Source organism: Bombus affinis, chromosome 1 (genome assembly GCF_024516045.1).
Source record: "Bombus affinis isolate iyBomAffi1 chromosome 1, iyBomAffi1.2, whole genome shotgun sequence".
In the NCBI taxonomy this organism is placed as follows: Eukaryota; Metazoa; Arthropoda; class Insecta; order Hymenoptera; family Apidae; genus Bombus; species Bombus affinis.
In genome coordinates, this window is record NC_066344.1 from 6990804 (window position 1) to 7007152 (window position 16349).

A 16349-nucleotide genomic window follows, 5' to 3' on the forward strand; every position below is an offset into this window, starting at 1 on the left:
ATATAAAATAATACTCGTGGTAAGATAAAAAATTGAACCATTGGAAGTAAAATATCTATATGCTTCGCTATTTATTAGATATCTCTAGGCTGTAGAGCATAATCTTCTGAGTGTTAGTAAGTTTTCTGTCAAACAAATATTATAGAACTTTTTATAAATAACGTATGGTATCTCGGTATCTAGATAACGCATGATTGATTGAACGAATGAAATGTCTATGATAAGGTTGCGTAAAGACTTACCAGTATAAACCGATCTGAAATACTTACATTCACGCAAATACCTGAAATACCTGTACGAAAATGGTTGTATTATTATTACATTACTTTCCTAAAATTCAGTTCTAAAACATCTTGTTAAATTATACAGCACGAACAGGAATATTCCCTAGTAACTATTAACTATACTTATTTCATTATGATTAGATATTCTAGCGAACTTCTATTACGACATAAGAAAATCCGAAATTATAACTTGAGAAGTATTAAAAATCATACATTAATCAATATACACTACGATTGCTACTGTGGTACGTATTATGTAGGTATGTACGTAGAGGTATCAACGTAGCAACAATAAATAACACAATTCGATCACGTTATGGTTTCGTACAATTAATTTTATAATAACAAATGGAAATTAGATGGTAGACGTATTGTGATAGTATATTTTATAGTGCAACGCTAATATTGTATATACATTTACAATACCTATACCTATTTTTTACGATTTATACATGGTATAATGTACTCGGGGGTTAGGTTAGGGTTAGGTATCTATATGTTACAAAGTATCTATATGTACATACTATATTATAAACCTAGATATGAACCTATATCTATGCACTTAACAATGTTACAATTTTATACTAAATTATGATACGTATTACCTACATATGTAAGTATCAAAATATTGAAGATATTAACATGCATACTGTTACTAAATATGTATGTATATGTAGAACTACCTACATACGTGGTAAATAGTGATAAGTATTGTATTGCAATAGTATTTCAGTTGTTACGATGATATCTGCTTTGTTTTCAATAAATATATGGCAACAAATAAACATCTTTCAAAAATCATATAACAAGCATATATAATAATACTCTACGCACTTCACATTTTTCATTAGCCTTTTTAGATAATAATGAATATAAGAATATAAAAATGTGAAAGTTGAAACAACCGTCGATGTCATAATGTCCAATACATATGTACAGAGTAAACATATTTATTAATCATCAAATGTTTATATGAATATTGTTCGCAAATTTCTATTAGAACGTAAGAAGTTCCAGAATCCTTATTATAATATCTAGAACTACAAATTAAAAGAAGAATAGAAATATCTGGAAGTACAGTTTTTAATTACAAGAACCTAGTACTTGAGTTCTAAAAACATCTATGTATATATTTATTTCTTTATGGTAGTACCTGTTGCATTAAATTTAAGATCTAATCTTTGTTATAAAATATGTAATAGGTACATATGCATTGGAAGTAACAAAAATGCTATTTGTACAAATGCAATAAAACTATATAAAACCTAATGCGATCTTTAATTTAATGTGCGATAGTTTCTCAAATATATGTAACCCTGATAAGACAAATGCCATAATAATAGAGTCATACTCATAATTAAACCTTAATCCTACATATATATTTCCATAACGTATTATAATATGTACTATACTTTTTTATTTGTAACATTCTTTCTTCTTGCAGAATATCCTGTATTTCTCCAAGAATCAATTCACGTATACAACGAAGATCTCCACCATATCTGTCGTTTGTTACTCATCCAGACGAGATACATAACCGCATGCGTGACCATTCCCATACGTAGTCTCTCCGACTGCAAATAATATCTAAAAATTCATGCAAATGAAAAAAGTAGAAGGGTAGGAATGATGAAAAATTCTGTAGCAGAGATTGAATTTCACTCGAAATGGCCAGTTAAGAGAATAAAATGGTACGGAAGAACGGTCATCCGATTACCTGGAAGTGCGTGCGCGTCATCGTCAGCATGGCGCTTCCCCGTGCGTCCCCGTGGCGCCACGGCTGCCTTGAACTTCCGTCCTGCCCCACGAGCAACCCGAACCCCCCACCCCCCTGCATCGTTACACCAGAGAAGCGAATGGTGCCGTTTTATGCGGTTTTTGCTGACAGTGATGCGGTACCACCCGGTACAAGTTAGTTCTGGATGCCGCTCCGCCTACCGACACCATCGCAGTCACACGTAGTACCTATGCTGCGCATGCGCAGCATACAGGGCTATATGACGCGTGTTCGAATTACCCTCCGCCATCTTTCCACCAGCCGGAATCAGTGATACAACTCAACGTGACTCTTCTCTCTCCATCCTTGTCTACCATATACGCTGTAAGTACACGATGCCTTGCCTGCGCGGCTTTCTAGCTTTCTCTCTCTCTCTCCCTCTCTCTCTCACTCATTCACTCACTTTCTCCCTCTCTCTCTCTAATACATTCTATCTTCATCTCTATCTATCTGTCGCTCCTTGATGCTATCTTCTTCTCTCTCACTCGATACCTTTCTATCTCGCCCTTTCTCGCACTTGTTTGATTCTCCTGGAGCAGATATTGCCGCGTCTACTGATGTCGCAGTGCACCGTGGGAAATACGCTATCAGAGAAGCTACCAAAATGGCGGCCCACTAACTTCTGCGCCTATAGAGATTTATACTGGATCTTTATTTTACTAAAATAACACTCGCTACTTTATATAAACTGTAACTTGGCTATACTTAACTTGGCAATGCTTTACATATGTAGACAACTTTATTCAACCAATGAACGTGCATGCTAGTTAAGTGATTGAAAAATTAGTGCAAATATTGCAACTTTGTAAGAATTCCAAAATTAATCGTATGCGGCATGCTAGATATTAACTTGTTTATTATGTTGTATAATTTGGAAAACAGAAACTCGTTGGTTTTGCAAATATCGATATTTGTTTTCCTTTTTTACACAAGGAGAAGAAAATGCATAGCGAAGCATAAGTTTTTACTTGATGTAAAGACAAAATAATTAAAAGCTCTATATAGTCTGTAATTTAGAAGTTTACTAAGATATTTTATCGTATTTACATATCTACAACACAATAGGTAAACAGAAAGTACTTCCCTTATGAAATAATTTTTCAATTTTTCAGTTACGCAATTATTCAGTTTATATTATTAAAAATATTGATAATTACAGAAACAAAATTATGGGTTAAATATTTTTTATGAATTATATATTATATTAATTGTATATTATAAGAGTTATTTCTTATCAAAGCAATTTTGCAATAAAAACATTAGTTTAATTAATATAATAGTTATCTATTAAAATCTATAGTTGCGTTAAAGCTTTTCTTGTATGATAATATTTTACTATATTACAATACGAAATATATGTTTTATATTGAGTCATCTCATAAGATCGCTTTTCCAGTATACCTTTTACAGCAAAATTTCAATCACACCTGTTAAATTATGAAAATTGAAAATATATCATCTTCCCGTTCTATTACCTGTTCCCATCATTTTGGTAATGATATTTTATGCCTTCGCTATAAAACATTTGTGATTTTTCACTAAAATATTTTTTAATATTTTATTTTATTTATTTATTGTTGCTTAGTTCGTGCCTTTCGGCTTTGGACGAACTTTCGGTTTTACATCTCTTATGTCTTATTTTTTGATAAAATCATTTATAAATTTTTGTGAAATATTATTTGATTTTCATCTTTTAATCTCAATAAGTATCGTCAAATATTTTGCCAGCTAGAAAATATTACAGCGAAGAAATAAATAGTAATTTGGGAATTCAATATATTGAGGTGGCATATGTTGTTCGTGATAGTTGTAGTTGCCGGCTATAGATGTCGCTGCCGGGGTACTGCCAATTATTCTTCTATTTTGATGCGTGGAAGAAAAATCGGGCGCCGGGAATCGAACCCGGGTCCGTTGCTTAGTTAGTGTGTCGAGTGGCGGTATTTGTTGTCGAGTGCCGCCAAAATATAAAGAATATGGAATATGTGATAAAATTTCCCAATTAAATATTCACGTAATTCTTTTGTACATTTTGTGCTACACGTGCTCTAACATCGCAATGATATAGAAATGGTGAGAATTATTCTGAAAAATATTTTAGTGTAGAGCCACAAGTTTCAGAAAACTAGTTGTAGAATGAGAATGTGATTACATATATTCATAGCATCTACAGGTATGTGTTGAATATTGGTCCAAATACCATAGTAAAAATCAAAACGAACTTATAGGATGACTTAATGTATAAAATAATTATACCTTCTGTTTTAGTGATTGATCCTAATTATATTTTGACCATCTAATTCTTATTATCAGTTATTACTTTTACAACAGAATGTGTGTAAATACACACATAATGAATGTCCGAATAAGATCGTATTAAAAATTAAAATTTGATCAATATAATTTTATTGTATACGCTATCGTAAAATATAATTATTATAAAAATGTAAAAGAATTTATACTTGTAGAAAAATAATTACAAAGTTTCATAAAATTATATACAAAACCACAGAAAAAAAATTTTTTTTTGCTAAATATAAAACATCTGGAATTGAACTGGGACTTTCGTATTTTGGACTTTATAGTTTGCTCAACTGAGCTTCTTCGATGATAGGATATATATATAGTTTAATTTCAATATCATATTCAGTACATGCATATGTACAATATAAAGTGCATATGTTAATGTAAAGTGTCACCAAAATTGTATTTCGATATTTATGTATTAATGTTAAAGATATAGCTTCTTAAAATTGTAAGTTACTTATATTTATCATAAAAGTACAAAAACTTGTTACTGGTGAATGACACGTCATTAATTGGTTAAGAAGAACAAAATTCGAAGCAAAACTTTAGTGTAATATAAACAGTCTTGCTTCTTGAAACTCGTTAGGTTAAATTTATCTAATTATTAGTCATCTATCAATTATTAATATATCTATATTATTAAATAGAAATAGCCTTTATACGTGATCCGTTACTACAGGTGTGTTAACCCAACATTTTTATTTAATTTGTGTCTAAAAAGATTAATATTAAGTTTTGTTCTATTATAACAAAATGAATCTTACGTAATTCAATAAAATAATATAAAACAAAAAATGTTGTATATCTATTATAAAAATATAATAAAATGAAAGAAACTTTTGGAACAACCAAATATAATGCATAGCAATTAAATATATTTTGTAATAAATTTGATAGATACTAATAGAGAATTAGAAACATATTATATATATTAAAAATCTTATTATAGTGAGAAACAATATGCAACGTGCTATGTTACGAATAAATGGCATACCAACTCAAGTAATTACAGAAGGTCGTTGGGTAGAAGAAGGCCTTGCAGAATATGGTAAGAAAGACATAGTACTTGTTATTACAGGTAACCCTGGCGTTGCAGAATTTTATGAGGGATTTATAAAAACTATAAAATCAAGACTTCCTACTGAAGTACCTGTTTGGGTGGTTGGAAATGCTGGTCATGTACAACCACCGAACAATTTGGCGATTACTATGCCAAGTAATTCAACTTGGAACGAACATTATAGTTTAATGGCACAATTAGAGCACAAGGTATTTCTATTTACTAAATTTTATTGTTCTGTGGAAGAAACTTTAAATCGTCATAATTTAATTACAGAAAGACTTCATAAAGAAATATGTACCAGAAGATGCAAGACTGCATCTTATTGGGCATTCATTAGGGAGTTGGATGATATTAAATATGCTAAAAGATGATATCATTGCTAAAAAAATAACCAAATGTTATCTATTATTTCCAGCCATAGAACATTTAGCCACAACCACTAATGGATGGATATTCACTAAAATTGTAAGTTCTTTCGTTATCAAAATATTATTTTGCGTAGTAGCATATAGAATGTCAATTAAAAACTAACTTTTTCCAGATATCGCAGATTGCATTCTTTGTCATTTTTGTTGCTTGGACTTTTCAATTTCTTCCACATTTTTTACAAATCTTTTTTATCAGTATAACAACACTATTAAAAGGAATTCCTTCAAAATACAATAATGCAGTACTTCAATTGCTAAATCCTCATGTTCTAGAAAGGATAATTAAAATAGCAAAGGAAGAGATGGAAATAATAAAAGAACGAGATGACGACATAATTTCAAAATATGCAGATAAATTATGGTTTTATTATGGCAATTGTGATGGTTGGACACCAGTTAAATATTACGAAGATTTGAAATCTAAACATCCTGATCTCAATGCAGAACTATGTAAGCATGGTTATCATCATTCCTTTGTTTTGCACTATGATAAAGAAATGGGAAAGCTTGTTGCTGATGTAATTAATGATAACATATTGTAATCTTAAAAAAGAAAAACGATAATTAATCTTTTATCATATTTTTAAGACATATATTTAGTTGATAATTAATAATTCATATTATTTTAAAGCTTTTATTAATATCTTAATAGTTAAATAATTGTTTAATGCTACTTAAAACTTCTCACATAAAAAACATTGGTGCAATATGTTTACATTCAACCTTATTAAAATCATAACTCTGTGATTTGAAATCCAAATTTTAAATGTTTTTACATGAAAAGCATGAGCATAGGGAGCACCACGTTATTCAATTCATGCTTAATGTTCCTAAGTGTTTCATCATGTACTAGTTTATTAGCAATAACTTGTGAGAGATATTGTATTATATGTAAACATATTGACATTATACTAGATGATCAATTAAATTTAGCTCCTTTATGAATTTCAAAATTGATCATGGATTTTTCCATTTATGAAGTTATCTTCAAGAATTTTGGTTGTATCACAAAATCTATTATACTTTGAGCAGTTTAGAAGGGGATTATTATCAATACGCCTATTAAATTATTAAATTATATTCAATTTATTTATTATGTGACAGAAATTGAAATGAAGATATCAATAATACACAAAAATATGTATGTGTCTTTTAATTTACTTTTATTGTCATTTATTATATCTAAATTGCGCGTGTGTGTGGCGCGTATGTTGGTGAATACAATTCAAAATAAAATACTAATATTTTAAAATTTTGCATGTTCGTGCGATTTCAAAATCACAAAATTAGTACGTTCTATACTGAAACAATTAAGCGTTATTTACTTTATATGTTAAGAAATAAATATGTTATTATACGATATTACATATGTTTTATTTAAATAAAAATGGTCTTTTCCTAAGATGTACGAAGATTTTTCTAGATGATTGTAAGTTACTGTAAAACTATATATATATAATAGAAAGGATTAATACAGATGTAAAATAAGAAATGTACACCGTTTAACTTACGAAATTAAATCATAATCTAAATTCAAACATAATTTAATATATACATAACGTTAATATAATTTAATATTCAAACAAGTACTTTATGGCTAATGACAAATCAAAGTTACCGCTAAAAGCGTGATTAAATGGTCGGCTTTCTTCGGCAATATTCGACTGACGCAAGGGATGAGGCTGACATCTTTTGAGTCATACCAACATCTGACACTATATTTAACAGTCTGCAACTTGCAGCATTCCGTTACATATTAGGGAGAAGAGTTTGTACATTACGTTTGTTTATTAATTGTATAGTTAATAGGTACCTCAATCTCAGTGTATTATTTTTAGGGTCAATCTTGTTGAAGCCATAATTCTGTGATTTGAAATTCAAGTTGCTTAAAATGTCGCGTGTTACTACTTTATTCCTGCTTATTTGCATCAACGCGGGGTTATCTTATGGTAAGTGTGAGATTTCAGAGTACTGAATCTGTTCTTCTAGTAACAGGGTGGTATCAACATAAAAGTAATCTGGTAAAATTAGATACGTACGACAATAACTGATTCACTATGATTATTAACTATTAGAAATCCAGAGTATTCCACTCAAACTCGGTGTAATCTATCTGAAATCTAGATAAAAATCTTGCCCCTTGATTTTGCCTTATGTATATATGCATATAGTAGATAATAATGGATATCGTCAGCAAATACATTTTTTATACTTACAACCTTTCGTAGCTGATTTCTGAGAAATACATTATTAATTTTAAAAAATTTATATTTAATATGTAACAACGTAGATTAGTCTATATATATATATTTATAGTACCTTAAACTTTAAATTACATCTATAGATTGTAAGCATCAAATATTATTAGAAATGAAAAATTTTTCTGTATTATATGTTGTATAAAAATATTAATATTGTTCATTTTACGTTTTTATGACTACTATTTGAATGATTTTTTCTTCGTATATTTTGACAAATATTTCAATTATATGTCTTTCTTCGATTATATAGTATTAAATAATTAACAGACCTAATTACATTTTATTATTTCTCAATTACTTACTTTATGTAGTTTTATGTAAGATCAACATTCGTACATTAATACATATGCAGTTACCTCTATGAATAATTAACCATATAGTTCAACATCTCTGTTTGTTATTACAATGATATTCAAAGAGGAAAAAATAGTTATATAAAAATATAAAAAATTTAGAATTTTGTGGGTAACTTAAGATTCTCTGATGGACGCTCATAAAAATTGATTAGGCTGTAATCTATTATAAGTAAACATTTTTTAATTACTTTCGTTTTTAGAATAAGAAGTTTCATTGTTCAAAAATATAGTTTACATTGTTATTAACTAATCTACATTAGTAACTTATCTTTTCATTAATGCCATCTTAATCAACATTGTTTGTATATATCTTAATTTTATCACCAAAATAAGTGAGTTTGTATTAAAATTACGTAAAATTGTATTGTTAAAACAATTTGAAAGAATTGCATAAGTACGTAATATATCGACAAACTTAAAAAATAAATTTATAGCCTTTTTTAATGATTTTAACAATCTAATGGTTATTCATAGAATATTTCAGCAATCTTTTTTCTTACGATTTTCTTTTAATTCGATAAATAATTTGAAAATCAATTTATAATTTTACAATTTATAATAACAGCGGTCATGATCATCGATTTGTATGAAGTATACACTCGAATTATAGTTTCATATTTTCTACTTAGTCGACATCATCCTTTATCTTTTTATTTTAATTTGAAAGTTTGGTTTATCTGAATCGTTGAAATATAAGACCGGAAGCTGACGCTATCAACGACGGCTATTTCATTTATCTATGTATTGTATGTATATACATATAAAATGAAACTGTAAAATTGACTATAGTTAATTTAATTAACTGAAATTTGTATCATGTAGTTACTTATAATTTCTGTGATTATAAATAAGGAATAGATGTATAATTCTTTAATTATATGATGAATTAATAACAAAATATATATTAAATGAAAGTATTTATAGGAATTAGGAATGTTTTCTATTTAACCAAAATTAAACATAGAATACACAAATAATGATATTAAAAACTGCATCGAGTATGTAAATAATGCATACAGTAAAGTATTTAAAATGGCATATATGTAATTATCTTAAACAATATTTAGCATAAAAAGAACGTTCCAAAACAAAAAATATAATAATTAATATTTTCTCATAATTTTTCAATATCATTTAATTACGTTTTTTTGTATAAATTCTTGCATACTCGATAATATTTTAGTTATTATTTATTTATACATTATATACGTATATAAAAAATATATATATACGTATGTATGTATATTTATTAATGTCCCCAAATGAAATTAATTGTTTTAGGAATGGAGTGCTCGCTCAGAAACAGTAACTTCATAGCACGAGCAATTAATTCATGCCCAGGATTGCTTGATCCTACGGAAAAATCTTATTGTTGCTATGATATTACTAGTGAAAAAATTTATTGCTGTGATGCCGTGGAATTTAGTTTGCAATCGTCATGGTAAATGAATTAACATTAATATTTTTGTTTATGTAGTCTTTTTGTAATTTTGTTTATGCTCTTGCTATCGTTTATGCATAAAATCGTCAATTAATTAATGCTGCATTTAAATAGGAACATCTAAATATCCATTACTAACGATAGTATGAAAAAACTCGAGAAGTCAAAAATATACTGTTTAGATGGATTTTTTCATTTTTTTTTTCATTTTTTAATGAAATTTCAAGGTCATCGTTGTTTTTTTAATGGAATCATATATTTTCTAATATATTAATCGATCCACCTCCAGATTCTCTATAAAAAAAATATTAATCTGTTTGTTGAAAACAATTACTTCAACAAATATTTTGACTTTAATTTTGCTAAGTTGAGTGTATGAAAGACAAGGAAAAATGCGAAACGATATTCTTGTGTTTATGTTGTCTGAGGAGTTTTTTCACACAACAATAGATATAAATAAGACAGATATTTAAATGATCCCATTTAGTTGAGTTACACCATACAATGTAAAGCGCAAAGGAAGTATAGTTCATTCTAATAACTTGAAATTGAACTGATATTTTAATAATGATATTGATGACGGCACACATTATTCTGACCACCTAGTCAATTTTTACTTCCGCTTATAGATATGATAGCCGCTTGAAAAAAATTTGTCATTTACTGAATACCAGCGAGGTAAGCTAAAACGAACGAATTGGTTCTGCATCCACGTTCGTTATAGCATTTATTCGTTGAAGTATATATTGAAAAATATGTATTTAGGAGTGATTCATCTCAAGCTCACAGTTAAAAGCGAAGTTATCATTAGTACAACGATTTAAACAGCGGAAAAATATAACATAAATTAAAAAATAAGTGACAAAAATAATATGAAATTTATTTATTTAGTAGAAATCATAAATTGATGAGACAATCATGTTTACCAGCTTTCTTTTACCTACGTTATCTTTCCAAAAACAAATCTCGTCCGTTGACTATGACATACGATACTTGTTCATCCTGGACTACATTAGTTTATAATGTTATTCACGAGTGCTTATACTGTTTAGTTATCTTCTATACGATAGATATTACTAAACGAGAGAAAGAAAAGTTTAAGCAGATTCGCATCGTCAATATCATCGTCTACCATCGTAACGAAGGCAGGATGAAAAAATCGGTGAAGCGAATTACGTTGAGCAGATATTTCTTCGTATTCGTTGTAACATCTTTGTATGCTATGCTATAGCAGTCTGATATTAGTTATAATAATTATTCATTGTAGCATTCGTTCATTATAGCATATCTTACTATAGCATATAATACATACATATATGCATATGTCGCGTAAAATAAAAAAAAGAAACTATTTTTTTCTAGTTTATACACTTAATAATACACTTATAATACACTTCTGAGCTCTAGGCGTGACTGTTCGAGACTGAAACTCTTACAATTTGACTTTCGGGGGGATCTGCTTCTTCTTTGTTTATCACCTCTCAATATCCCCACTATCCTGTAGGCGTATGGGACCGTTGCCACGCTTCTAGAGCATTCGATGGAAGGACCGTTGGGATATCGATGACTCATTAGGCACTTCGGTGATATACATTGTCACCGAAGCCGCCACATCTTTATCTCCATTGTCAGTCCATCAGATTCGAAGTATGCCGATCGTGACACCATCCTGCCCGCGGTGTGTGTGTCCTGATCTCTGACGTGATTTACGTTACACATACATGTATGCTCTAGCATAGCTAAGTTCAATTCCTTTCTTATCTTTCTGTATATTTACAAATTAAAACGTGAGACGTATAAACACATTCCAGACAAACGTATATATATAATATAATCATATCGGTATATGAACTTGGCCCAAACTTAACTCAAACTTAATCCACTATAGTAAATTTGTTACTGAAGTAAAAATATCAAAAATATCTTCAGGTTTATAACTACCTATTCTATTACAATATATTGCTCTTTCTATTACTATTATTACTATTAACTATCTTTGGATCCTTCATTCCTGCCCCCTCGTGTCTCCCCATTCTTATCCTCCAGATATCCTAATCATTCTATTATTTCTTTGTAACTCGGTCCCTCCACTATTTTTTCCAGTCTCACGCTTCTGCCCTCCATTACTCTGCATTTATCCATCCAATGTTCTAAAGTCTTTACTATAACACAACATACATTTCCTCTGTTCTTCCTTCAACCAGTATCTATTAGCTTCTTCCACACTTCTGCATTTAAATAATTTATTATTACAGGTTTATTAAATTAAGTGCAAATGTCTTTGCATTTTATTAATTTAACTTAATTCATATAAGTTAGTTCATAACAATGTCTATACGTGATAATATTTATATTTAAAAATTGCGCATATTTTCTATAAAATAGTGTCTCTGTAATACATCTATTAGTGTGTTAATATATGTATTAAATAAACTGTTACTAAAACGGTTAAATAATATTAAAATTAAATAATAATGTAGTAATTTAAAATGTCCATTACAATTCACTATATATATAAAATAATTTAACTTTGCTTGATTTTCTTTCATGAATTCTTCTTTATAGGTTGGTGCTGATAGTGATTCTCGTAATATCCGTTTTGTTTACAATGATAGTATTCTGCATATCATGCCTATGCTGTAGTTGCTGCCCATGGTATCGTAGACGTCATCGAGGAACAGTTTATGGAAGTAAGAATCTTTTTTGTATAATATTCGCGTTTTAAAAATATTATTCTATATCATTAGATGAAAATTTTCATAACAATCATCAATTTAATTTTGATATTTTTCCTTTTTACTATTCTTCTTTTTATGATATAAAAATTGGTCTAAGCATTTGCAACTAAACAGATATTTAATTAAAGTAATTGAAAATATTATTACTATTACCATATATACAATATATAGACCACTTTTTATATTATTTTATATACTCAATTTTTATAATATATCATATCTCATGGAAATATCAATTTATTGATTTTATTTCTTTTTTATATTGCTTCTTAAACATATACATATAAATAATATTATTTAATTAAATAAGTAATCTATTACCTAATTTTTAATTCGTATTAAATACTTATTTGTAGAGACAGTCAAAACGAATATTAAAAAAGAAGTACATTTTATTTACTTATAAAATAGATTTGCAGGAAAAGTAATAGCTAATTTCGTCCTGTAATTATTTTTAGGGCCACCTATGATCTGAATCCATTTCATCACATCTTCCAACCTCCTGACATTACATATAATATTTCCTATAAATATATATCGAACTACACATGTTTTTTAAATATTTTGACTTCGCTTTCTATTTGTATAATCTTAACGCATTGAACTTATGTGCTTATAACATTTTTTAACGTATACGTAGATGCGCGATTTTGAAAACTATGTAACGCTCAGTACTTCTAGAACAGTACTTCAATCGCAATATGGTACAGTTTTGTTGAAGAAACAATTCTAGAAATATCCTAATGATAAATCACAGTGTTTAGCTTACATTGTTAGAAACAATGTTAGAAAATCATTTATTACTTGACAATATATTGCGCTTAATATTACTACATTGTCAAGTATAACAACTACAACTATTCAACGTTATGAATGACAATTATGTTGGTAAGACTTTCACGCGTTTGCCTTGAACTCTTTGCATGCCAAAAAAATTCTACGACCTTGAATTTTTAGGTAATCAAAGAGTGATCAAACATTCCATGATTAGCTTTTTTTTTATACAAAAGATGTGATATTTTTTTGCTTTTTTTATATCTATGTTATGTAACAAATATATCAATAATATAAGGCGTTTGTGAAATTAAATAAACAGGCGCGAGTCGTGTTTATTTAATGAAAACTAATACACGTATAACGATGTTTATTATATTTTACATTTATTTTAAAGATTCAATCTTATAGATATATGCACTGAAATATAGTACATATTTACTTGTTAAATGCCGTATTGAAACCGTTATGCAAGTATAAAGTTTATCCATATATTTGTAAATTGCAAGATTTTACTTTTGCCAGATTATATAGCGAAACAGTTGACTTCCATTCTTAATACATGATATCTATTTTTATACGCAATTTTATACTGACATACACAAAGTATTGTGATAATACTTGTGACCCACTTTTTGTTTATATGTACTTCAATGACTAATGACAGAAAGCTATTGAATTTTGTAGAAAAATGTAAACTTATGATATATAACTAACATATAGATAAGTGCTTTTTATTGTAACATTATATAATAAATATCTTTGTGATCTTTCAATGTGAGCAAACATTTTCTTCCCACTGTCACATTAAGAATGATAAAGTATAATATTTCAAAACAACCATGTTACCAAGGTATGTATTGTAAAATATAGGTCACCTAAATTGCCTAACGATTACCGTTAATATAAAAATAAAATGTAAATATTAATTTATTTTTAAATCGGTTTCCATAAAACATGTTGATAGATAAGCTTTAAAAAAATATTAATGCAAGAAATGATAAATAGTTGTTATTAATAATACTTCAATTACTTGGAATATTTTTCTCTCGTCATCTTTTTTGAAATCGTTTTTGAAGCTTCGTTGTTGGTTTGGAATGCATAATTTGTAGAAAATTCGAAAAATAAAATATCTTTTACTACGGAATAATATATAATTTTACTTTTATGCGATGAATATGAAAATTGCAATATGATTTTATTATATCAATTGCGAAAAGTATAATTGTTCATAAAAAAAATTAAATAAAGACTTGTAGATAATAAAAATTTTTCAAAATATATGTTTTTTTAAACAATTTATTTAAGCATTTCACATACGACATAATGCATAACAGATGCATAACAGATTTTCAAACTGGTATCTTTTAACTTAACTTCTATATATTCAAATATTCGTCTACTGTCTCTATAAATAAAATATTCTCCTGAATTGGATTTACTTTACGGGAATTTTGTTCCAGAAGTACAGTTACCTAATATGGTACATGTAATTCAATCACCCACGAGTATTCCACAAGCAACTCCACTCTATATAAACAATGCGTATCCTACGAATTCAGCAGGTGATTTTTAAATACATATATATAAAATAAAAAAAGTAGCGATTTTTGCATAAAAATTTTCATTAACTTATTTCAGACACAATTTACGAAAACTAAAGATGAACTTTTTAATATTTATATTACTCAGTATTAAATATTAATTAGTGTTGTGTTTTACAAGAATATATAAATTTACCTATTCTTTTACTATTATAAAATTTAAATAATAAAATTTAAATTGCCTCCTTCTAGGAATATCACAACCACCGATTTATTCTGAAGCTATTTATGAAAAACAAGCACCTTATAATCCAAATTATATGTCTCCAACGCAACAGTAACGTCGAATAATGTTTGAAGAAGTCCCATCACAAACCGTGTATTTTCGAAACGGATGCTTGTAACATGATTTTTCGTTTACAAGTGTTACTCGTCTTTCCCTTCCAAGCACTAAAGACGCAGTGAAGTTCCGAGTTTTCACTAATCTCCCTTAATCCTAAAGAGCTAAGGAATGGGGTACTCGTACAATTATTACATTTAAATTACTGCGATATTTCAGTTGAACGCAGGAAATATCAAGATCAGTATTTATTTAGAATATGCCACTTTTTAGACGATTTTACAAAAACGTGTCCAAATGGACAATTCAATAAATTATGAACATTTTATTTATACGTTTATTAACAAAATGAACTCGGTGCCATATCAATTCTATGAAACTAATATTTTTTGTATATTTAAAAGACTACTGATAGTTACATAACTACACTCCAAATAGTCAATTTATAAGGAAATTAATATACTGAATTAATATGAACAATGTATTATTAAAGCTCAAATGAATTTGAAATATTATAGATACCTTTAAACTGATGTAAAACATAAAAATATTGTATGTATTTGGATTCACATTTTTATAGAAGTTTCTGATATTTTTTTACGTATTATTTACAAGTATATCTTATTGATCATCTTTATATATTATCATTGAATCCTAATTTAAATTTTTTAAAATATTACTCGCTATATAATTACAGATATCTAAATGTTAAAAAATATATGTTCAAGTGTACTACTATGTTTAGTTAATTATAGACACTACTATCACAATGTATAATTTGAAAATAAAATTTTCGATTATTTATTTCGTGTTTAAAATCACTTCCTTTGTTTCTAAAATATATAATTGTAAATAATATGATGTTTTCAATATACAATACGATTATATTCGTCCTACAATTCTTAAAAATTATATATTATATATTTACGTAAAATATATATTATAAAGCATCATATACATATGTATATTGTACGTGTTACTTGTATTTTATATTAACATTTTATCATTTTGAAATACATATAAAAATTAATTCTTATAT

At 27.9% G+C, this 16349-nt stretch overlaps 2 protein-coding genes and 2 long non-coding RNA genes across 6 annotated transcripts; 3 read left to right on the forward strand and 1 right to left on the reverse strand.

Annotated features, from left to right (window-relative positions):
* Positions 1 to 1650: 1650 nt before the first annotated feature.
* On the reverse strand, positions 1651 to 2130 carry LOC126919836 (uncharacterized). Its single transcript, XR_007711783.1, has 2 exons — positions 2002 to 2130; positions 1651 to 1871 (listed from the first exon to the last, which is right to left on the reverse strand). It is a non-coding gene; the product is annotated as an uncharacterized LOC126919836 (long non-coding RNA).
* A 143-nt stretch (positions 2131 to 2273) lies between these two features.
* On the forward strand, positions 2274 to 2718 carry LOC126919831 (uncharacterized). The gene is made up of 2 exons (XR_007711782.1): positions 2274 to 2385; positions 2601 to 2718. It is a non-coding gene; the product is annotated as an uncharacterized LOC126919831 (long non-coding RNA).
* Positions 2719 to 4660: 1942 nt separating this feature from the next.
* On the forward strand, positions 4661 to 7218 carry LOC126919758 (lipid droplet-associated hydrolase). Its single transcript, XM_050729346.1, has 3 exons — positions 4661 to 5634; positions 5702 to 5893; positions 5970 to 7218. The coding sequence occupies exons 1-3, from the start codon at positions 5326 to 5328 to the stop codon at positions 6396 to 6398; spliced, it is 930 nt and encodes a 309-aa protein (XP_050585303.1). The 5' UTR covers positions 4661 to 5325; the 3' UTR covers positions 6399 to 7218.
* LOC126919772 (uncharacterized) lies at positions 6158 to 16114 on the forward strand. 3 transcript variants are annotated; one of them, XM_050729381.1, is made up of 6 exons: positions 6158 to 6306; positions 7695 to 7805; positions 9755 to 9914; positions 12480 to 12604; positions 14890 to 14991; positions 15223 to 16114. In XM_050729381.1, the coding sequence occupies exons 2-6, from the start codon at positions 7748 to 7750 to the stop codon at positions 15309 to 15311; spliced, it is 534 nt and encodes a 177-aa protein (XP_050585338.1). In that variant the 5' UTR covers positions 6158 to 6306; positions 7695 to 7747; the 3' UTR covers positions 15312 to 16114. The 3 variants fall into 3 exon arrangements, with proteins under 3 accessions (XP_050585338.1, XP_050585330.1, XP_050585346.1); XM_050729373.1 differs by lacking the exon at positions 6158 to 6306 and adding an exon at positions 7508 to 7624; XM_050729389.1 differs by lacking the exon at positions 6158 to 6306 and having other exon boundaries at positions 7537 to 7805; positions 14893 to 14991.
* Positions 16115 to 16349: the final 235 nt, after the last annotated feature.